The 20,670-nt window shown below is 39.9% G+C and overlaps 1 protein-coding gene across 1 annotated transcript in view; it reads right to left on the reverse strand.

Moving 5' to 3' along the window:
* Positions 1-2,391: 2,391 nt before the first annotated feature.
* cacna1g (calcium channel, voltage-dependent, T type, alpha 1G subunit) overlaps positions 2,392-20,670 on the reverse strand; it is a gene marked incomplete at its 5' end in the record, with an annotated part of 173,676 nt that continues 155,397 nt past the window's right edge. Inside the window, 9 exon segments of the mRNA XM_079476970.1 lie at positions 2,392-3,901; positions 6,536-6,705; positions 6,877-7,066; positions 8,814-8,936; positions 11,137-11,280; positions 14,339-14,764; positions 14,907-15,028; positions 16,345-16,423; positions 19,490-19,560. Of these exon segments, the coding sequence (XP_079333096.1) occupies positions 3,104-3,901; positions 6,536-6,705; positions 6,877-7,066; positions 8,814-8,936; positions 11,137-11,280; positions 14,339-14,764; positions 14,907-15,028; positions 16,345-16,423; positions 19,490-19,560 (2,123 nt within the window). The 3' untranslated portion in view covers positions 2,392-3,103.

The raw sequence follows: 20,670 nt of genomic DNA on the forward strand, positions 1-20,670 counted from the left end.
GCATAAATCCTTATTTCGAAAAATGTACCCTTATGACTGGTTTTGTGGTGCAGGGTCACATTTGTGCTCTAGCAGCGAAAACAAATAAAGATTTTATTTAACTTTTAAGTAAACTATTCTAAAAAAGAAACAGAAATGAAGGGTACTGTAGGTCAGACTAAATGCATTTCATTTTTCATGAATCCAATAATTCATCAGTTTTTTTAGACTATCACAGCATAGCTTGTGCTTTAAAGGTCTTCTAGCAGCCTGTCCTCTATCTGCTTTTAGCACATCGACATGGCAGCGACCTCCATCCCAAGAGTCGACCATGTCACTGTCTGACAGTCAAATAAAGACAAATTTGTTAAATCGAAAACAAGACCTGCACACCCAAAAATATCTATTGAGATGTTGTTTTCTCAAAAGCCAGGCCTTCTTTACACTGTGCTCAAGGGGAACCAAGTCATGCTTTACAAGTATAATTGATCGAATCATTGTGTGTGATAAAAGTTATTGTAGATTTTCCAATACTCATCTTCTGGGAGCTTGTATATCGAATAGTCCCCGGCTTTTTTAGGCTGCATTTTCCTAGTAGAAACCCACAGAGAAGCTTGCCATAGAAGCACAGCAGAGGTTAAATGTCATTTCCTTCTGAGGATGTTTACCAATAACCTGAACGTTTTCCTTGTCCATCTGGTAGCCCGATCTGTTTCCAAGAATCCATTTTAAAAGAAAGCAATAGGGAATTTTGTCATCACTGTGGGGTTACAAACATTTAACTTGCTTCAAACACTTGGCCAATACATCAAAGTAATAAATGTTATGACGAACAAGGAACCGTTTGCATTGTTGTTGTAGTTTAACATCACTTCGGTCAAACACAATCGGCGCTTCAAAATGTCCTAAAGGTAGAACTACACAACACTAATAAAGAGTTTATACGATGACAGAATGTCTCGTGCGGCGGTGATGAGCAATAAAGAACATCAGTAAGTCAATATAAACATTCTAAAATCATTATATTCGGATTCATTGTGCAGCTAACTCCTTAGGCACACTGATCACAACACATCTGATACATGGCTAGTACTACAGGGCCAAAATGAAGCGGGTAAATCATTCCGAAATTGGTCCTATGTTAAAAGCAGGTTTTACCACACGCTGAGCCAAACGCTTTGAAGAGAAATAAGGCTATATTACAGAGCTGGACATGATGAAACCCTGAGTTCGAAGCCTGCAGATGTTCATTTGAGCTATTGTGGAAACCAAAGGGAGCTTCAGTAAGTCATTCACAGATCACTTGACAACCACTTCAATCAACAGAAGTTTCTGATCTTCAGTCAGAATTAAACATAAGGGATGAATGTACTGTAACTTAAACATAGGGTGACTGAATAGAATACCAACTGAAGAATACTTGCTTTGATCAAGTACCTTGAGGCTTTTCCCTCTTTTTATGCAAATTGTTTTTAAACTGTATAGGGCTGTACTGACACTATAAATATTTATTTGTCTACTTAAGAGAACTGATGAGAACACACTAGAATTTCAGCTTGCGGGTGTATTACATGTGACCCATTTTCCTGCCCATGAGGTGATTTAATCCAAGTGCTTTTCTGCCCATAAACCTGTCAATAAAAGTAGTTTACACTAGAGTTCTTCACGGAGGACCCGGGACCCGCACAGGTTCGGGTCTATATTTTAACTGGTTAGCCGGGTCCGGTCCAAATCCTATTACTTCAGGTCCCGGGTCTATTTAATATTTTTTTATATTCGATTAAAATTCAGCACCGTTTGTGGTAAAAATCAACAGGTAAAATTAGGTGAAAAAAAACCCACGAGCGAGCTTAGTCAGGGCAGGTAGGCAGCAAACGCACATGTACACATCATGTTTCTATGGCAACCATAGCTAAAGCAGTGACAACGTGACTTTAACAATTGACTATTTGCCCTTTTATTTAGAAGGCGGGACTTATTCCACCATCACACACATTGCAACTTATCCCATTCCATGTTTATATTGAAATAAATTAAGCGTCTTCTTTTATTTTAAATTGTTGTTCAGACTCGGCTTAGAGCACATAGATAATAGCAAAGTAATGCTGCTTGTTCAATTGGCAAGAAAGGAATAACATGGATACCACATTAGCAATGAGGATTGCATCACAATCTCGTACGAGGGAGTAACGGATTTAACAGAAATTTGCTGTGGAATTTGTGGTCCAGCTTTCAAAATATTGGACAGGTCCGGGTCGGGTCTGTGTAGCACAATCACAGGTCACTTTGGGTTCGGGTGCACATTTTTGTACCCATAAAGACATCTAGTTTACAGTCCAATCTGCAGATACCATCCCATGTTTGTGCTTCATGAATCACAAGACTTGTTCTTCAGACAGGGCACATCAATCTACTTGTGCTTAAAAATCCAAGGACTGTTTAATGCTTTATTTTAAAGAGATATATCATGAATATTATTATTATCATCATTATTCCTACAAATACATGGATCCCGGCACTTGAAAACCTTTTTCTTTTTTTTTAAACCTAGAAGGCTAAAAATATCCTATGGTGAAAAAATAACGGAAAACAACCATTTGAACATTAATGAGAAAAAAAGTCATCACAAAAAGACACAAATAAAACCATGACAAACCATGACAAACCGAAAAAAAGAAATTCTACATCCTTTACAAACACTATGGCCCAATAATTTAAGAAAATAGTGTCTCTAAAACGTTCATATTGCTTTGTACCTTCATCAGTGCCCATAAGGGAGTTCATCGATACAGTGCTGTGTGAATTCTTCCAAACAGCCAGAAGGGAACACGCTCCCTCAGGCTCCGCGCTGACATCCGTAAGGACGTCATGAGGTCTTTAAGGAGAGTCTTATTATTAGCTTGTTTGATCCTCAGCACGTCCTTTTGTTTTCTTTTGGCAGTAGAGAAAAATACAAGGTATAGTAACTATCCCTCATGGAGTATTCACCTTTGTTGCATTATTACTCTCTAAGATATTATTACTATGACTATCACCATCACGGATACACCAAGTGCATCGTGTGCTGTGTGCGTGTGTATGTATGCGTGCGACCGTGTGCGTGGGCTCGTGAACGAGTCAATGTTCAGTGCTCGGAGCTTGTTTTCTCAAATGAGAAGCTAGGCAAAGTCAAGAGCTTAGAGTTGGGAACACCATCTTGAGACAGAGCCTCCCCTACTCCACCCAAATCGAAAGACTCCTTAGATTCACTAGATGGAGCACGTCTCCTCAGGCAAGTGTCCCGGTTTGGTAGCGGAGGTGGTGCTGGGTGAAATCCCCCTGGAAGCTCCTGCCCCTCCGGTGGATCCACAGAGATGCACGGGGGGCTCATTTTTTTCTTGCGTGTGCGTGGCGAGGACTGCTGTTGCAGGCTGTCGGCTCGCGAGACGAAGCCGGAGGAGATGGAACTGCGCTGGGGACTGCTCTCCACGGACGAGAACACTTCGACGGAGTGCCGCCGCGGGTCATCAAGCCAGGACGAGGGCCGCGGCAGCAGCAGCGCTCGTTGACCCTGAGTGTCCACACTGTGGTACTTCTTGAGCTGACACCTAATCGTACCTTTATCCATCACGCCTCCGTCGTCACTCTTCCCGGAGAGCCCCGCCCTGATGATGCAGGATACCTCGTGGTCCACCGAGTCCATGTCCTCCTGCTTGGCGGGGGGCGGAGAGTTTGCGCGTCTTGTGAAGACGTTGTACTGGTCGTAGGGGTTGTGCTGCGTGTGGACGCTAGATCGGGATGGTTTCGGAGAGGCGCCCGGCGTGGCGGGTACCAGAAAGAGTGAGGGCTGGGGCTGCTGCTGAGGTGGAAAGTTCATCAGGGGACCCTCATTGTCCCCTTCCTCTGTGTACACAGTCTCCTGAGAGTCAGCACTCACTGCCACCTGAGGAGAGCAGGGACGAAGGAGGTGAGGGGAGGGTAGGGGGTAACATTAGGGATTAGGACATGAAAAGGTGAGAGTAGTTAGTATGAGATGTTAGGGGTTTAGAAGCCAATGGACGGGGGGGGGGTAGCGTGGGGTTAGAGTGGAGTTCACCATTAGCATTGCACTCCACAAGCTCTCTGCTTCGAACGATGGGTGGTGTAATTAGAAAAATAGAGACACCGCTTCGGGCGTCTAGTTTCAGCAAGTTTAAACTTGTATCAAATTTATGAGTGCAGATTAAACCTTTATCAGACAAAAAAGTTTTCTTAAATTGTGCTAGTGTATCAAAGTTCAATAAAACTTGCCCAATAGCAGTTACACATTCGTGTTTAAAGTAACATTCCTAGAGCAGCGACCAGTTAACCACCAGTTGAAAACATTCTCAGTATTTGCTGTGTTATTGTTAAGTTCACTGTGTGCACTTTCAACCAATTCAGAAAGTGTACTGGAATACTGGATAAATTGCCAAATGAATATCCGTCTCTGACCTTTCGCTCTGTATCTTCACATCTCCACAAACTAGTTAGCTGTACCTTATGAACATTTTTACTGCCTGAGTACATGCCACTGGTACGGGAGAAGTCACATAGGTGAAAACGTACAGTAACAATTGCACTTTTAGTGAAATATTAGTATGTAATATGTGTATTGGTTTAAATAGGGCAGAGAAAGATTTACCCTACAGGCACTGTTTGGCAGACTGCACTCTGAGCCACTGGGCTACTGCAACAGACCACAAGACCCAGGTCTCTTCATAACTGGAGATTTGCTCCTTTTCCTCTAATAAAGGGAGTTGTAGTGTGGAATCAGCCCAGTAGAAGAGAGGTGGGTGGGTGTTTTGGGAGGTGTTAAAGATCAAGAGGAACCATGTCAAACTTAGAAAGTTAGCCAATGGAGGACAGAGACCGAGCCATACACATATCTGTTGTGTTGAAACTTGTATACAGTAATTGAAGCTGTGCTGCCACCTAACGGCGGGAGAAATATAATGGACAGTTATTCAATAGTAGTGCTAGTGTTAAAGCAAAAGGTAATAAAAGATAAATGCTCCATAAGCTGCACATTAGATGCTCCCCTAACCTTTTGACACATACTTTGTTTTTGTTTTAATAATGCAAAGAATGTATAATTGTGACATATATTTTTGGCAGGTTCTAAATAGAAAATTTAAGAAAACATGTAAAGTATAGACGGGACATTGGGGCTACTAGCCACCCTTTTTTTCACTCATCTCGGGCTAAGTTAAATTTTTAGAGTAATTATATAAAAACAAACAAAGTATTTGCTATTAAATGGTTCATACGATAAGCAGTGTGATTTATTGAACAAACGTTGTAAGGGGCAAATTGTCACAATAGATTTCAACCACTATTAGCGTCAATACTTTGTCAAATTTAATCAGTAAAGTATCAATAAACACAAGTTAATTAATAACACGGGACACATTTTTGTCAAGACAAAAATAAAAAAAATATTTTTGACCAACATTTTTTGAACATTCGTAAAATACATTTGAAATATTTTACCGATAATGTGACAACTTGCCCCAACGTTAAATTAATAACACAAACTAACCTAGCTGGTTTTATTGTGTTATAATAATATAATAATTGAAATTGTTCACAAATATTCGCTACAATAAAAGACCTAATGAGACAACCATAAAGTATGTGTGATGCGATCTGGGAAAACCCAACACACGGTTAAAAATTACATATTACAGTTTTGATACCACATGACAGCTGGGTTCAAGCTCTTTCCAAATCCGTTTTTTAAATTACTCATACCTTGTATGTAAAGTTATGGCCATATGATTTTCAGCTACGCTTTTGGAGAAAAAAAGGGTTTAAAGTTTGGTGGTGAAAAAAAGCACAACAGTCAAGAAGCACCCGGTCACTTCCGTGTTACACAAAATGGACGTATTGGAATAAAAGAGAATAAATTACAACGGTTTCTCTGTAGATTAAAGGCAGTTGCACAAAAAAGGGGTCTGAATTTTTTTGTCACAAACTGAAAAAACGTTTTATTATTTTTATGTCTTATTGTTTTATTATTCCTCTGATCTTTAACCAACAGTTTTGGTCTTTGCAGTAGCCATGGTGAAATGCACTGGGCTGAAGCAATAGGATTTCAGGAGTGTGGAAAGTGAAGGAAGGAGAGAGTCAGGGGTGAAGTTTGAGGGGTCTGTGGTAAGGAGGCCAGCTGAATTAACCACCCCATTCCGGCTCTCTCAGAAACAGGAGTATCTGTGTCTCAGGAGCAGTTCGGGGTCAGGCTTGGGTTGGACCATGCTGAGCTGCTCGGGGTAAGTCACATTAGAGGGTACGCAGGCCAAAAGAAAGCAGAGAAAAGGAGAGAATGCAGGAAGGATTAAGAGCAGAAATGTACTGGCCAGAGGGAGAGATCAACAGTGCAGAGGTGTCAGACTTTACATCAATCACATTCCCATAAGTCTCGAAAGGCATAAACTATTGGATAGAAGACTTGCCATGTAAAGACAAGCAGAGAGAGAATACAATCAAGAAAGCAGGTGTGCGTCAACATTTAAACAAGCAATGAGTCATTCCGTCTTTTGAAATAGAATGAGCTCACCTGTCTGCGTAAGGTGCGCGAGAGAGTGTTTGCCCGGCGAGGTGGGGGGATTCGTGGGATGCTCTCAGAGTCTGATAGGCTATGAGGACTTATTGGTCGAAACAGGTCTGTGGGCACAGTCAGATGCTGGATGGGCTCTTCTGTGTTTGAGTGGACAGATTCAGTCGACCCTGTGTAAAGAAACAATCAATATGACACAATCTAGCAATTGTTTACATAAATCATATTATTACGCTTTTACTACTATGCTATTACACGCTTATAAACACTCATGATTCCTCAACTTATTTACTGTAAATTGTTCCATATGCATTAAAGCAGTGCACATTTAAGTGCTTTACCTGTTTGATGGAGGTGAGATGAGGTTGTGTGGGTAATGTGGGACGCATTAGGCTGCAGTGGGAGAAACATGTAGCTATCATTAGGCAGAGAATGTGTACGGCCCACTGAGGTCTTCTTTACATACAGCAGGTGCTCATGCATTGGCTCGTCTTGCTCCTGGAGGTCTGGGGGATCTGGTGGATCCGTGGTCTGAGGGGGAATAAAAGAAAAGTAAAATGGGTTTGAGAAGGTGCTCGTGTTTGGACATCAGGTGGCTTCCCTTATGGACGCATGATGATGCACACATATTGTACCTAATACATAGAGGCTGGACTGGTTAGCATACAATGAAAGGCAAACATCACTGTGCACTAGACAGAGGGAGGAGACTGATCTAGAAATATATTCTCATGAACCATGTTGTATCCATGTATACAAAACCATATTTATTATATAAAAATGTTCTCTATTTTTCAAATACAGGTTGTTGAAAAGCTGCATGTTCTTACCTTAGATTTGGTTAGTTTTAGTTTGATTAAAAGTCATATAATTGTGCCATTTATTTAAAATAAAAAATATTTTAACAATTAAATATCTGTTAAAAACCCTGTATGTACTTGACATATTAAATGGCATATACTCCTTTTAAAAACTCGTGAAAAATATTGTCTTGTTTTGTCATGCTGTCAGTCTTTTACATTGCTGTTGGATGAGGATTGATTTAGATTAAATTCAACAGACACTGGACTGGAATGGCCACAATACAGCTAACAAATGAAAATTTGGAATGCTCTCCTAATTCTTTCCATGGCTGCACGCAATATGTATTAAATACAATATGTATTCTGGAGAGTATTTGATAGAAGGTGAAGGATTCGTCATCCATATTTTTAATCATTTTGCAAGTAAAGCATTATAGATATAAGAGTACGTAAAATATGTAATTTTCCCATATAAGAAAATGATCACATATAACTTTGATTTCGAAGTCACAGGGTCTTTAACTGTTATAAACTTTTTCAAAGTTGACTTAAATGCATTACGATTGGCACAACGGTGCACACATGAACACATTTATATCCACCTTTGTGACTTTTTTTACATCCAATTTAATATGAACGAAAAAGAGAACAGACTGAATCCAAACCTCACTCATCTGAGATGAGTTTCAATTATTTATGGATCTATAGGCATAGTTCTGAGAAACCATCAGCCTCCTCCCTTCAGAAGCTGCGCCCAGAGCCTGAACTACTGTAGCTGGCAGACATCAGAAGCCGACCCCATACCCCACTCTATGAACTTTAAAGAAGCGTGGTACTAAGGAAAAACTTCATTTTAATACACCAAATACTGTATACAGAAGGAAATAAACAGGGACACATATATAAAGATGTAGGATGCAAACAGGACCATCTATAAAGTACCAACAGAAAACAAAAGATAAATGGAGTCGACATTGAGAAATGGCCTTCGGATACGGAGACGGAGGAGAAACGGGGACAGAGCTGCTAAACCCAAACAGTACAGGAGCCGATCGACAGGCAGTAAAACGATTCTACTGGACCATACAAACACCAGGCTAGCGAGGAATGAAGAGAGAGTGAGAGAATAGGAGACGGTTAGAAAACCTAAAGCTTCCAAACATACTCGTGTCTCACCTCTGCACAAAAACATTTGAGGAAATTATATTTTGGTATGAAATCCACAGCTTTTGTAATACCAGAATTCTAATCTGAACATGTGGAATTGCAAAATTATTACTGGCACGCATGCTTATGTTTATGTACCGTCATGTCAGTAAAAACATGTAAAGAACCTTTTTTAGGCTCTTGTATTGAAAGATATGTATGCATTTGAAATGCAAAATTGCATGAAGCAGAGGGATTGAGTGGCTTTGGAAGCAGTTTAGGCTTGAGAGAGAAGAGTGGAGGATGAACATTGCTCTACTGTTAAATACATTGCACTCCTGACTGGTTAGTAAGAGGGGGTTAAAATCGTCTGGGACAGAGTCATCCGTCAGTGCTAAGGACCAGGATTTCTCCGACGCCAGAGACAGAGCCTCCACTTCGGCTAGAGGAATCTAAAGAAGAAGAGACGAGCCAAGAGTGAGAGGGTCAACCAGAACATGCATAGTTAGAAGACACGCACAGACTTTAACAATGGTTGGTGCAAATGAACTCAATTTGAATGCAAAATGTTTTGTGAGGGAGTTCATTAATATATAAATGTAAATAAAGTGCACAGAAAATCCAGCTAAAGAGTCAGGTATAGGGGACCTACTTATAGGAACAGGTAATGTGCATGACTTTTCTTTAGTAGCCCGGATAAAAGTCCTCATGTTCAATGGTTCCCACAAATGTATGGTGTATTCTAAATGAAAGCCCTGCACGGCATGTTTTACTGGTTTCCATGGTCCAGTTAGCAGCCTCTGCTGGTAGATGAAATAACTACGAGCCATTAAAAAGTACCCATGTACCTATGTTAAATATTTCAGCAAATGTTGTCATACATTGTGGTTAACTGGAGCCCACTACCTTTAATAGCATCATATGGCCACTATCAGCCAATCAGTGTTTAGTCACTAAAGTGAAGGAGAACAGACGGCAGATTTTAAACAGCATTTAAAGCCGTCAATTCCAAAATAAAGGCTCGTGTTTATTTAAAACACTACTTTCTTCAATATTTCCAAAATCTTTTTTTATTATGTTATCATGTTTATTTTGGTTAGAATTATTATTAGTTATTACACGCTCATTTGAATGCTTGATTCTGATTGGCCAGTCGCGTCATTCCAAGGCTCAAAACTGCTGACACCCTGTAACCCGGATGCTGCAAATCATTTTGAGAGGGGCAGTTTAATATTCCACAAAAATATGTCTTTTAATAACATACAGTATACGACATTATATTTACAAATGATTAAACCAATTTGCCTGTTCGTGGCGTTTGAACATCGTTTCTTACTTTAAACCGAAACTTAGAGGCTTTTCCACGCAGTAGTAAAAATGACCTAATAAAATATTTCTATTTCACATTTTATGTCCAGTTTTTCCCTCATGTGGCAAGTACCCGTGCAATAAGCAGGATATACACTGTGTGCATTTATATTATGAATGCACATTTCTTGCACATATGAAGATTTCAAAAGTCGTGTTTTTATTATTGTGCATTCCAATTAATATCCATCAAACTGCATTTGGGAGGTGCAGTTTTTAAAATAAAGGTTTTATTATTAAGGAAAACGGCCTGATCACACTGTCGGGGCTTATATCTGCAATAGCAACCATTATCCCTTACTTAATCAAAACCACCCAAATGCCGTTTGATTGATATGAACTGGAATGCAAAATAACAAAACATGATTTTTTGAAATCTTCATAATATAAATGTGCAAAGTATATATTTAAGAAATGTGCATTCATAGTATAAATATAATTATACATGCACAAAGAAATATGCTAAATGTTTTTAATTGTACAGTATGCAAAATATAAATTATATTTTCATTTAACATTATCTATATTATGTATGTGTGTGCATTCATTTTTAATGTGGTAATAGATTAATCGCAAATGATGCAATCTGACAGCCCTAGTTTCCAAACTTCATTTAACAGTGGAAAAAAAACATTCTGTGGCAGGTAAAATAATGACTGACCCTCAGAGTTTGGGATGGAACAACCTTTTGCAAAGTCATCAAAATTGAGAACAGAGAACGTGGCCAGTTATGCATAGAGATATTACAAATTCTTCCATAAAGCTTTTTAGAAGGCTGCATTTTGAAATGCTAATGCAATTTAAGGTAATATTTCTCAGTGAAACCGACCAAAATAGATTTTTTTGCATAATTCAACAGCATCCATCTCTTTATTGATCTTTAGCTCGTTGACTTGTATGATGAGTCCATTGCCTAATTTGGTATTTATGGACTCTGGGACGAGCCATCAAAGTCACCGCGTTTCTCCGGCGGGAGAATTCCAAGACACTTTTCGTCACATTTATGGGACGAGAAAATAAATATTCTCAAGCAGACGGCTGTTAGTGGAGCAGAGCCGAGCCCTCAGAAGAGCACGCATGTCCTTGAGTTTAGAAAGTGATAGAAATCCCAGAGACACAGAGGTGATTTTGTAATTGTCACAAGAACGCTTTGCCACTTACTCAACAAGTGAAACTAACAACTTTGGTCCAGAGAGACAGAGATAAAGAACACAGAAAAAAAGGGAAAGCAAGATTCAGACAGAGAAAAGACGCTAAAGACAGGTAGCGGGGAATGCCATTGACCTGTTTCTCACTGCAGTACTTGCTGGGAAGGGGAGGCAGAGCGTAGTAGTGGCAGATGGAGCCCGAGAGATTGTCCATGATGCTGAGCTCTCCTTCCACTGAGCCCTGGATCACCAGGGAAACTGAGTCAAACATTGGCCTCCGCTGTGAAGCCCCAGCACGCAACAGACAGAATGAATGACAAAGAGAGAGCGAACCGAGAGAGCAAGGCAGAAGAGATGAGGGGGGTGAAATATATGACAGCACATAGAGAAAAAACAGAAGGGAAAGAAGGAAGAATAGCAGTTTGTACATTTATAGAGTAGTGCAGAAAGCCACAAGAAAGACTAACAGTGAGATAAACTACATAGAAATACAGTTTTACTTAAAAGTTTAATGCAACTACTGCATTTATAAGCTAATAACACAATTTACATGGTACAGTGCTATAAATGCAGATAAACAGTAACATAATTCTATTCCAGGACCGCACTTCTAGGACCCTATTTTTGTGAAAGTGGCACCTACCGAATCGGAGTTCAGAGAACCACAGTCCCTAGGACCATAGTTTTTGAGGACCGAAAAAAGTGCATACGAGTATTTCCGCCCAAATACTAGTTTATTTCTTGCCATTAAACCTTTTTGCTAACAGCTTAACGTTGAGTTATTATTGTGACTTACTAGCATAATATAATAACACATCAAGTAAAATAAATATTAAATCATGGTATAGCCTTCTCAGTCACTAGATTAACCACATTCTAAGTACAGAGTAAAGACAAAAGGATGACTCGGGTAGATAAAAGATTATGTATATTTTTTTAAAATAACAAATTAACAGTTAAACCCCCCCAAAAAATGTTTTTCCATGAACCACGTTCATGCACCACTTCATTAATGACCAACTTCATTGATGATGTTTTCATTGACTCCTAAGAGAGATAAAAGCATAGAGAGAAAGCAACATGTTCAACTCTCTAATTTTTTATTTCATATTTAAAAGATCTTGGTGACCACTAAGGCAGAAGCCTAGTTCTTAAGCAATTTATTTATTAATCTTTTATCATACTATTGCCTGCACTGAGCTCTGTCCTTGAAATCATTTCATATTTACTACACAGTACATGACAGTGGCGAGCAGGGCGGGACGAGAGCCGTGAGTGAACGGCGCGAGCTGAGTGTGCACTGGTCTTGCATATCTCACGGAGGAGCTCCGGAAGCATAAGAGAGGAGCGACAACAAGGAAGGACGAGAGAGGACCAGGCCTGGACTTTATGTTGTGTTTTAGTGTGTTTGTATGGCCGGCAGTCAACCGTGAGGGAGCTGGCGGCATTTTACTTTCGGTTTGTGGTTTATCTGTGATATTAAAAAGTCTGTTTTACGTTCTCCGGTTCCCGCCTCCTTCCTTTTATTGTGGCTATATAGTGCATTCGTGACTTGAATATCTTTCCAATAAAAAATTTCACACTTGTTTTAAATGTAAAAATAAAAGATTCACATTTGATACCCAGACTCTTATAGTCATCATATTTCAGAAAAACCACAGATGCACAATGCACTTGTCACTGCCGTTGTCGCTAAAAACATAGGGTCCTAGAAATGCGTCCCCAGAAATGCGGTCATGAAAGTTAGGCCACCGGGTTTGCAGGAAGATGCACTTGCTTCGTCAATTGGATTTGCACTACACGAGCCACAAGGGGGCAGTAGAGCACTATTGAGAGAGTCATGCTGGTGACGAGCAGTCTGCATTGACACTGGTACACTTCAGATGAGGGCTGGAGGAATAATGTCATTGTTAACTTAAAAAATGGCTGGCATGCTGGAAATAGCCAGTCCGCTTAAAAAAAGGAAAATGCAATACTTTCCCATGGCACCAGTCTGACCCCAGACCGCTTAGTTTTACGAGAAAACAACAGGCTCATCACCATATGACAAAAACAGAGAGCGATGGACTTTCTTACTTCAAAATGTGCTTTTTAAAAATTGCCTATTAAGTACAATTTTTATCCAATAATAGCTGAAAGCAGTAAATGTGATATCTCAATACAGGTTAAAAGGATAGTTCACCCCAAAATGAAAATTCTGTGCTATTTTACTCACCCTCATCTCATTTCATACAATAGAAGTCAATGGGAACCAACGGTTTTTGGTTACAAACATTCTTCAAAATATTTAACTTCGTGTTTTGCAGAAGAAAGAAAGCAAATTAGGTTTGCGAATACAAGAGGGTGAATAAATGATGACATCATTTTGATTTTTAACTATCCCTTAGGCTCTATGTATGATGTACCTGTTTATTACTAAAATGCATTTACCATGAAGGCTATAATATAAGACAGAGGGCAAAAAACAGCATTAGAATAAATGCACAAGTTGCATTGTTTCAAAAGCACAACTAAAAGATTTAAACACTAACAAAAAGATGTAAAACTGCTTATTCATTTATAAGTCAGAGCCCATTTTTAACTCCTGTCCTGACCAAGTATAATATGGATACCAGAAAGGGTCAAATTCACGGTTCAGCTAACACCTTTTTGAACAGAATAATTCTGTAATATTCTCTGTACAAACAAAAACAAGCATGTTCGAACGATGAACTTTCCTGAGAATATCATGCCCTAAATACTTCCAATGTTAATGCATTACTGTAAACACAATTTGTTTATTTGTACAAACCTGGCAACAAGTCAGAGTTATTTTCTATGGCAATGGACAGCATGCAACAGATGCTGTTAATAGGGCTTAACTTGTTTTGAACCTGAAACATTCCTTAAATATGCATCAATGAGTTCAGGCATCTATGGGATCATACTGTGTGTTTTCTGGCAGCATAATGCAGATTCAGATAAGAAAGATCAAGAGATTCAGGTTAGACTAAAGCAAGCTGGACGACCCTGCTAAGAAAAACATCTCACGCTGGTGTGTAACTGTGTTTGTGAACATGATAGATGCTTGTCATTAGCTGGAAGACCAACTTGGACAATCTTTAATGTTAAATTAGTTAAATTTTGCATACATGGTTGCTCTTGATCCAATCCAGTGGACAACCTGCACCAGCTAACAACCATCATGGAACATTAGAGTTGTTTTTTAGCTGACCCATGTGATTGTCCTGTCTAATCTATTGCAAACAACTGCACACCATAAAGAAAACAGACCTTTAGAAGTACAAATGCTTCACAGAGGTACACAGACTGACCTCACAACCATCATGTGTACTCACCTCCAACAGTGGCTCCAAACTTGGCAGAGGATCCGGATCTGCTTTTATGTGATTTTCGGAGTCTCTGCATATGTCTGCGGGTGGGCTATCTGTAGGATAAACAGGTCCCGACCGGTCCTGAGAGTCCCTTAATATCCAAGGTGAACCCCCCGGCCCTCCCATGTCACCAGGCCCCAGGGGCGGCATACGTCCCCGGGGTATTCCACCATCTCCACCCACAGTCTCCAACTCAAGCTCCAGCTCTGCCTCCAGCTCAGCCTCCTCCTTTGCCTCTTTGTTGCTCTCCTCCAAGTGCTTCATGAGCACGGCGATCACCACGTTGACCAGCACGAACTGGGCCGTCAGGACGAACGATACGAAGTAAATGGGGGAAACGACCGTGTTATAGCAGATGCCCGTGTCCTGGGAGCAGTCTCTGAGTGTGTCCTGTGATAAGGACAGACAGAGTACAAAAATGATGGCCGGTTGAGGCGAGCAGGTCCATAATGACTGCAGATGGCGTGCAAAGCATTTAATACAAAACTTGCATCGTTGAAATTCAGCACCATGAAAAGAGAGTTCATCCTACCTTCATAATGCCATTCCAGTTGTCCCCTGTGGATACACGGAATAGCAGGAGGAAAGCCATGCCAAAGTTCTTAAACGTTGCGTAGCGGCCGAGACCTTCACAGGGGTGCAACTCGTCGCATACTGGGACACAAATAAAGGTCAAATCAAATCAAAGGTCAAAAAGAGAGAGAGAGAGAGAGAGAGAGAGAGAGAGAGAGAGAGACCGCACAATAAATGAACAGGTCATTGTCTTACCTTATCCACTTTTAAAGGGATATTTCACCCCCCCCCCAAATTATAGTTTACGCACCCTCATGTCTAAACCTGTATGACTTTGACTGTAGACTGTAGAAGACAAAAGAAGATATTTTGAAGAATGTTGGTGCCCTATCAGCATTGGGCCCTCATTGACTTCCATTGTTTATGGACACAAAACACTGAAACATTTCTTAAAATATTTTTTAATTATCTTTTTCCACAGAAGACAGTCATGAACATGTTTTGAATGACATAAGGGTGAATAAATGATGACAAATTGTCCTTTTTGGGTGAACTATCCCTTTAAGCACCACAGCACAAAATACAGTATTAAAAATATTAAATGCTGTCCTTATCTACACATCCTCCTGTCATTTTAAACCTGCATTAGTTTCTTTCTTCTGCAGAACACTAAAGAAGATATTTTGAGAAATGTTGGTAACAGTAGTCAATAGAAGTCAATGGAGGCCAACAGTTTTTGGTCAAAACATCTATATTGTGTTCTATATTGAGTAAGCCAAGCCGGGTTAAAATGACAAAAGGGGCGGTAAAAGATTTTCATTTTAGGGGAACTATTCCTCTAAAGCTATTTAAAAAATATAGTATAAAAAATATATAAATTAACATAACTAATCTACTACTTTTTTGGTGACTTGTTCAGCATCCTGTCCTTGTCCTAATTGAGTAGAATTTTTTTTGTTGCCAGTCAATCTCAGTTTATCTAGTAGATTCCATATATTATACTTGGACAGCAGCATTGTAAAGCTGTATGTGAATTATGAAGTCTGTTTATTTTCAGTCGGCTGATTGGAAATAGAAATGGCATCAGCCCTGGAACTATGCTGAGCTGAAATAAATCACGACTGACTGTGTTCAGTGAACCTGCGCACAGAATGCAGCCACGTATTCTTGAGAAAATCTGCTCACGGAGACGAGGTTTAAAACACTCGTGTGCGAACTTGATCTCAAAACAATTTAAAACTAATGAGCAAGAGAAATATATCAAGGAATTTCAAACAATGTAATGCTGTAGACTCGAACATCAGTGTCCAAATCAGTTTCTTAAAAGAGTAAATTGATAAATCACAACACATGTATACCATAGGTAGGTGCGTGCGTGTGTGGAAGTGTTTGTGTGTGGAAGTGAATTAGACCATGTGGAAAAATGACCCGTATGTAGGTGGGTTTGTTGTGCTTACTCAGATCACCAAACAGCTCTACTCCCAGCGCTGCGAAGATGAAGAAGAGCAACATGAAGAGAAGACCCAGATTCCCCACCTGTAGCGAGAGGAGAGGAAGCGAGAAAGTCAAGAGAGTTTGTCATGAAACACAAGGGAAACTGACAGAACAGACCCAGGAATACCACCTGCCATGAGCCATAAGTCAAAGGGAGAGAATGACAGACGTGTTTACACCTGACTGAGTCTGAAGCCTGACTGAAGGTCTGAAAACCTTTAAATCAAAACCTGGAGCTGTGGTTTAGCAATTAAGCACAAGACATGTTGAGCTGTGGTGGTTAGGTAAGACATGTGGGTTTGAGTTTCTCCTCTCATTGTAATGAGATCAAAGGTGGGGTTAAATGCTATTCATGCATTCTAACTTCTCTAATCTGTTAAATGTGCTGTCTTCTCATGGTTAACATGGTAAACTTGTGAAAAAACGAGTTGGTCGTATGACATATTATTTCTGTGCTCAATACACTCCGGCAGGGTTCGTACAGCTTTCGGAAAGTTTTTTCAAACATGAATTCCCGTTTTGTAACAAGGGTTCTTGGTCCCCTATTGGACCATTCTCCCAGAAAAGCACACGAGAGAAAGAGCACACCCATCAATGGGCTACGTTTGTAACTACACTTTGCAAATACACTGGAGTTACAGATTGTTTGAAACTGACAGATGGAGCAATCCCAGCGCTAAAAGATGCCGGACATGAACTGCACGCGGTAAGTGAAACTAAGTCATATGTCTGTGTAGTTGGCAATCGTGCATGATGTAAACAACACAAGCTTATAGCGAATCAAAATTTATGCGAGGGATAATGCGAGGATGTATTGTGTGCTCGTGCTTAAGTTTACGGAAAACTCAAACCCCGGACAATAGAAACTATCTCTGGCGCAAGGAAAAGCATGAGTCACGTGCATTAAAAGCTCTCTCGTGCACAGAAAACTCAAACCCCGGACAATAGAAACTATCTCTGGTGTGAAGAAAAGCCAGAGTCCCGTAGATTACAATTCTGTCTGGCGGGGGGGAAAAAGCCTAAGCCGCATGCAATTGCAAGCTCTCCTGCACGAAGAAATGCGCAATGCACGTTTGTAATATTAATTTGCAACATTCATTGACAACTATCATCTAATACATCAGCTATCGCTGAAATGTCTGACTATCGTCAATACACGAGAATATCATCAATCGGAACAACCCTTACCTCTGTAGTGACAGAAGACACAAAACAATAAGAAACTATTACACTCTAAATTTGGGTTTAGGTGGTCACAAATAATCACAGCTGTGCTAATAATATGAAATATAAATGCTTTTGCACAACTTTTCTAAGTACTGTATCTAGTTATACATTTAGACGCTGGCATTCATTTTTTTTTTTTTTTTAAGAAAAACGGATTAATCGTTGTGCTTCGCCGAGCGCCACACGGACTGACAGTCTGTCTGCAATGTAACAAAAACAGATAAGATATGTGAAGCGTCCCAGCTAAATATCAGCACACTTCGAACAGCCTGTCCAATCAGGACTGCAACTAAAATCCTCATGTCCTCTTATTAAACAAAAATATCTCAAAACTAGGTGCAAAAAGTGAAAAACACACAGATTACAGACAACTGGATCAGGCATGACTTAAATAAAAATGAAGCGGACTGGAAGCTTTGACAAATCTAATTGCTTTGGCATTTCTCTTTTCAAAGCTGGCTGTTTTCCCACCTTAATCTCTCCTAAGTGCACTATTCAACTGGCCGGAGTCATAGTGACTCAGGACAGGGGGATTAAACTCACACAATCTGGCAGGATATCTCAGAACACTGTTCCGGATCACCTCTTGCAAATTGCGGAAGGGTGGATCAATAGCCCTGAACCACAAAAGGCAACTTTAATGGAAAAGAACAGATTGTGCGTGCAACACTGGGATAGAGTGTGAAAGGGAGCTACAGAAACCGAGCGACTAAGCATGATGTAATTCGATTTATGACAATCAATAGGTAGAAGTACATATATAATTATCTATGTGCATATCTGAGGAGTGCTAAAGGAGTCCGCGTGTGTCACGAAAAAGGTAGGTGAGAGAAGAACCCAAGCGCAGGCAGCAATAAGGGGTAACACGGATTTTAATAATATAACAGAAAACAAAAACCCACGAGGGGGTAAAGTCCAGGGGATAACAAAGACAGCAAAAAAACAAGAACGAAAAACTCGGAGGGTAACAGAACAGGAGGGTAACAGAACAGGAGGGTAACAGAACAGGAGGGTAACAGAACAGGAGGGTAACAGAACAGGAGGGTAACAGAACAGGAGGGTAACAGAACAGGAGGGTAACAGAACAGGAGGGTAACAGAACAGGAGGGTAACAGAACAGGAGGGTAACAGAACAGGAGGGTAACAGAACAGGAGGGTAACAGAACAGGAGGGTAACAGAACAGGAGGGTAACAGAACAGGAGGGTAACAGAACAGGAGGGTAACAGAACAGGAGGGTAACAGAACAGGAGGGTAACAGAACAGGAGGGTAACAGAACAGGAGGGTAACAGAACAGGAGGGTAACAGAACAGGAGGGTAACGCTGGGACACAGCGTAGGGACAAATCCTCAATAGAGCAGTTGCACAGAGCAAACAGTTACCGAGAGGTACGAGAACAAACGAGCACAGGACAGAGAATACAAGGGAATTAAATAGGGAGATGAACAAAGGAGATAACGATGGGCAGGTGTGGGTAATGAGACACAGGATGAAAGCTATACTAGAAACGAGAGGGGCGGGGCCAAATGACGAGACTGGAGAGAACGCATATTATGTCCTGATTGACAATAATATGTTTCTCTCCACATAAAACACGTGGGTCTGTCATGATTCTGCCTCTAGACCAGAAAATCAAGACAAGAGAAGGCAGAATCATGACAGCGTGTTTTCAAATCAAAACCCTGCGGAAGAAGCCCATCATAGCCAATCTGCACCACTGGGCCCCTTCATGGCAAAATAACTATATGTAAATGAGGCCCGTGGAGAGCGGAGGGGCCCCGGGAGACTGGGGTACGGGGCCGGGAAGTACGTAACACAGGATGCAGTGGATGAGTAAAGAGCAGAACTTTGTGAGAGAGAGAGACAGACAGAGAGAGAGTACCTGAGGCAAGGCCTGGATCACTGTGTCAAGGAGGGCTCGCATTCCTACAGCCATCTTTAGCAACTTTAACACTGAAAAAAGAAGATTAAAGCAGACTTTACCTAATATAAAATTTGGGTAGACACTCAAGTTTGTTTTGCACAAAGATGAGTTGTAAGGACAAACTATTAAACATTCTGATTATTGAAATAAATACATTATTTTAAAAACTTAAACCAAATGAAAATTTAAAATGCTGCATCAAGAAAAAAACTGAAATAAATTCAAACTCAGGCACTCAAATTACTGACTGAGGATAAATAAAAACGTTAAAAAAAGTTAAATTAAACAAATGAATATTACATTAGCAACATACAAAATAAACAATACAATTACTTGACATATGACATTAATGCACATATTATTTTGGTGGGAGACAGATTATACTTAAAAAGTTAAAAACTGGTTTAAATATGAAGTGGTATCACTTCTCTTCTGTAGCTTTTAAATGTGCATATCAAAAACAGGGTTTTCTTTGTCATAAAAAGCACTTTCTCCATCTAAGATCCTAATCTAAACTCATTAGCAGAAACGCATTGAATCTGCAGTCACAAAAATGTCTGGTCCATCATTTAGAAAGTTGTACACTTGACACTTTTTAAAAATATATTTTAAATACACTTTAAATATTATATCATATAGAATATATTATATACGTTTTTTTCTTAATTTAAGCTGTCACGCCAAAATACACATATACAGTTTATTTGTCAACTACGCTGATGCTTTCAACAGGAGAATCGGTTATCAGCTTGGTTTAACACATTTTGCCATGTTTCAGCGATACCAGATCAGAAAATGTGTCAAAAGTCTGCAGATTCAATTCGAGCCTGGACTTAAGACATTATTATAGTATTATAGCATTGCTGTCAAAACCCAAGTACAACTGGCATAAACTATCTGGTACTAAGCAACATGGGCCTGCATGAACTATGCCAATACAGATAATAAGCCTTAAAGGCACAGCAGCAAAACTGCTTAATATGGGACAGAAATATTGTCACAATATGACAATTTTCAGTGCAAGACACATTTAAAATGAACGTCACAAGTAACCCTGGGGTAACAATGAAATGCCACAAAAGTGCATATCCACAGCATAAATTGTTTCTTCAGAAGTGAAATCTAATTCTTTTGTTATT

The sequence above is a fragment of the Barbatula barbatula genome, assembly GCF_947034865.1.
Source record: "Barbatula barbatula genome assembly, chromosome: 16".
Classification (NCBI taxonomy): Eukaryota; Metazoa; Chordata; class Actinopteri; order Cypriniformes; family Nemacheilidae; genus Barbatula; species Barbatula barbatula.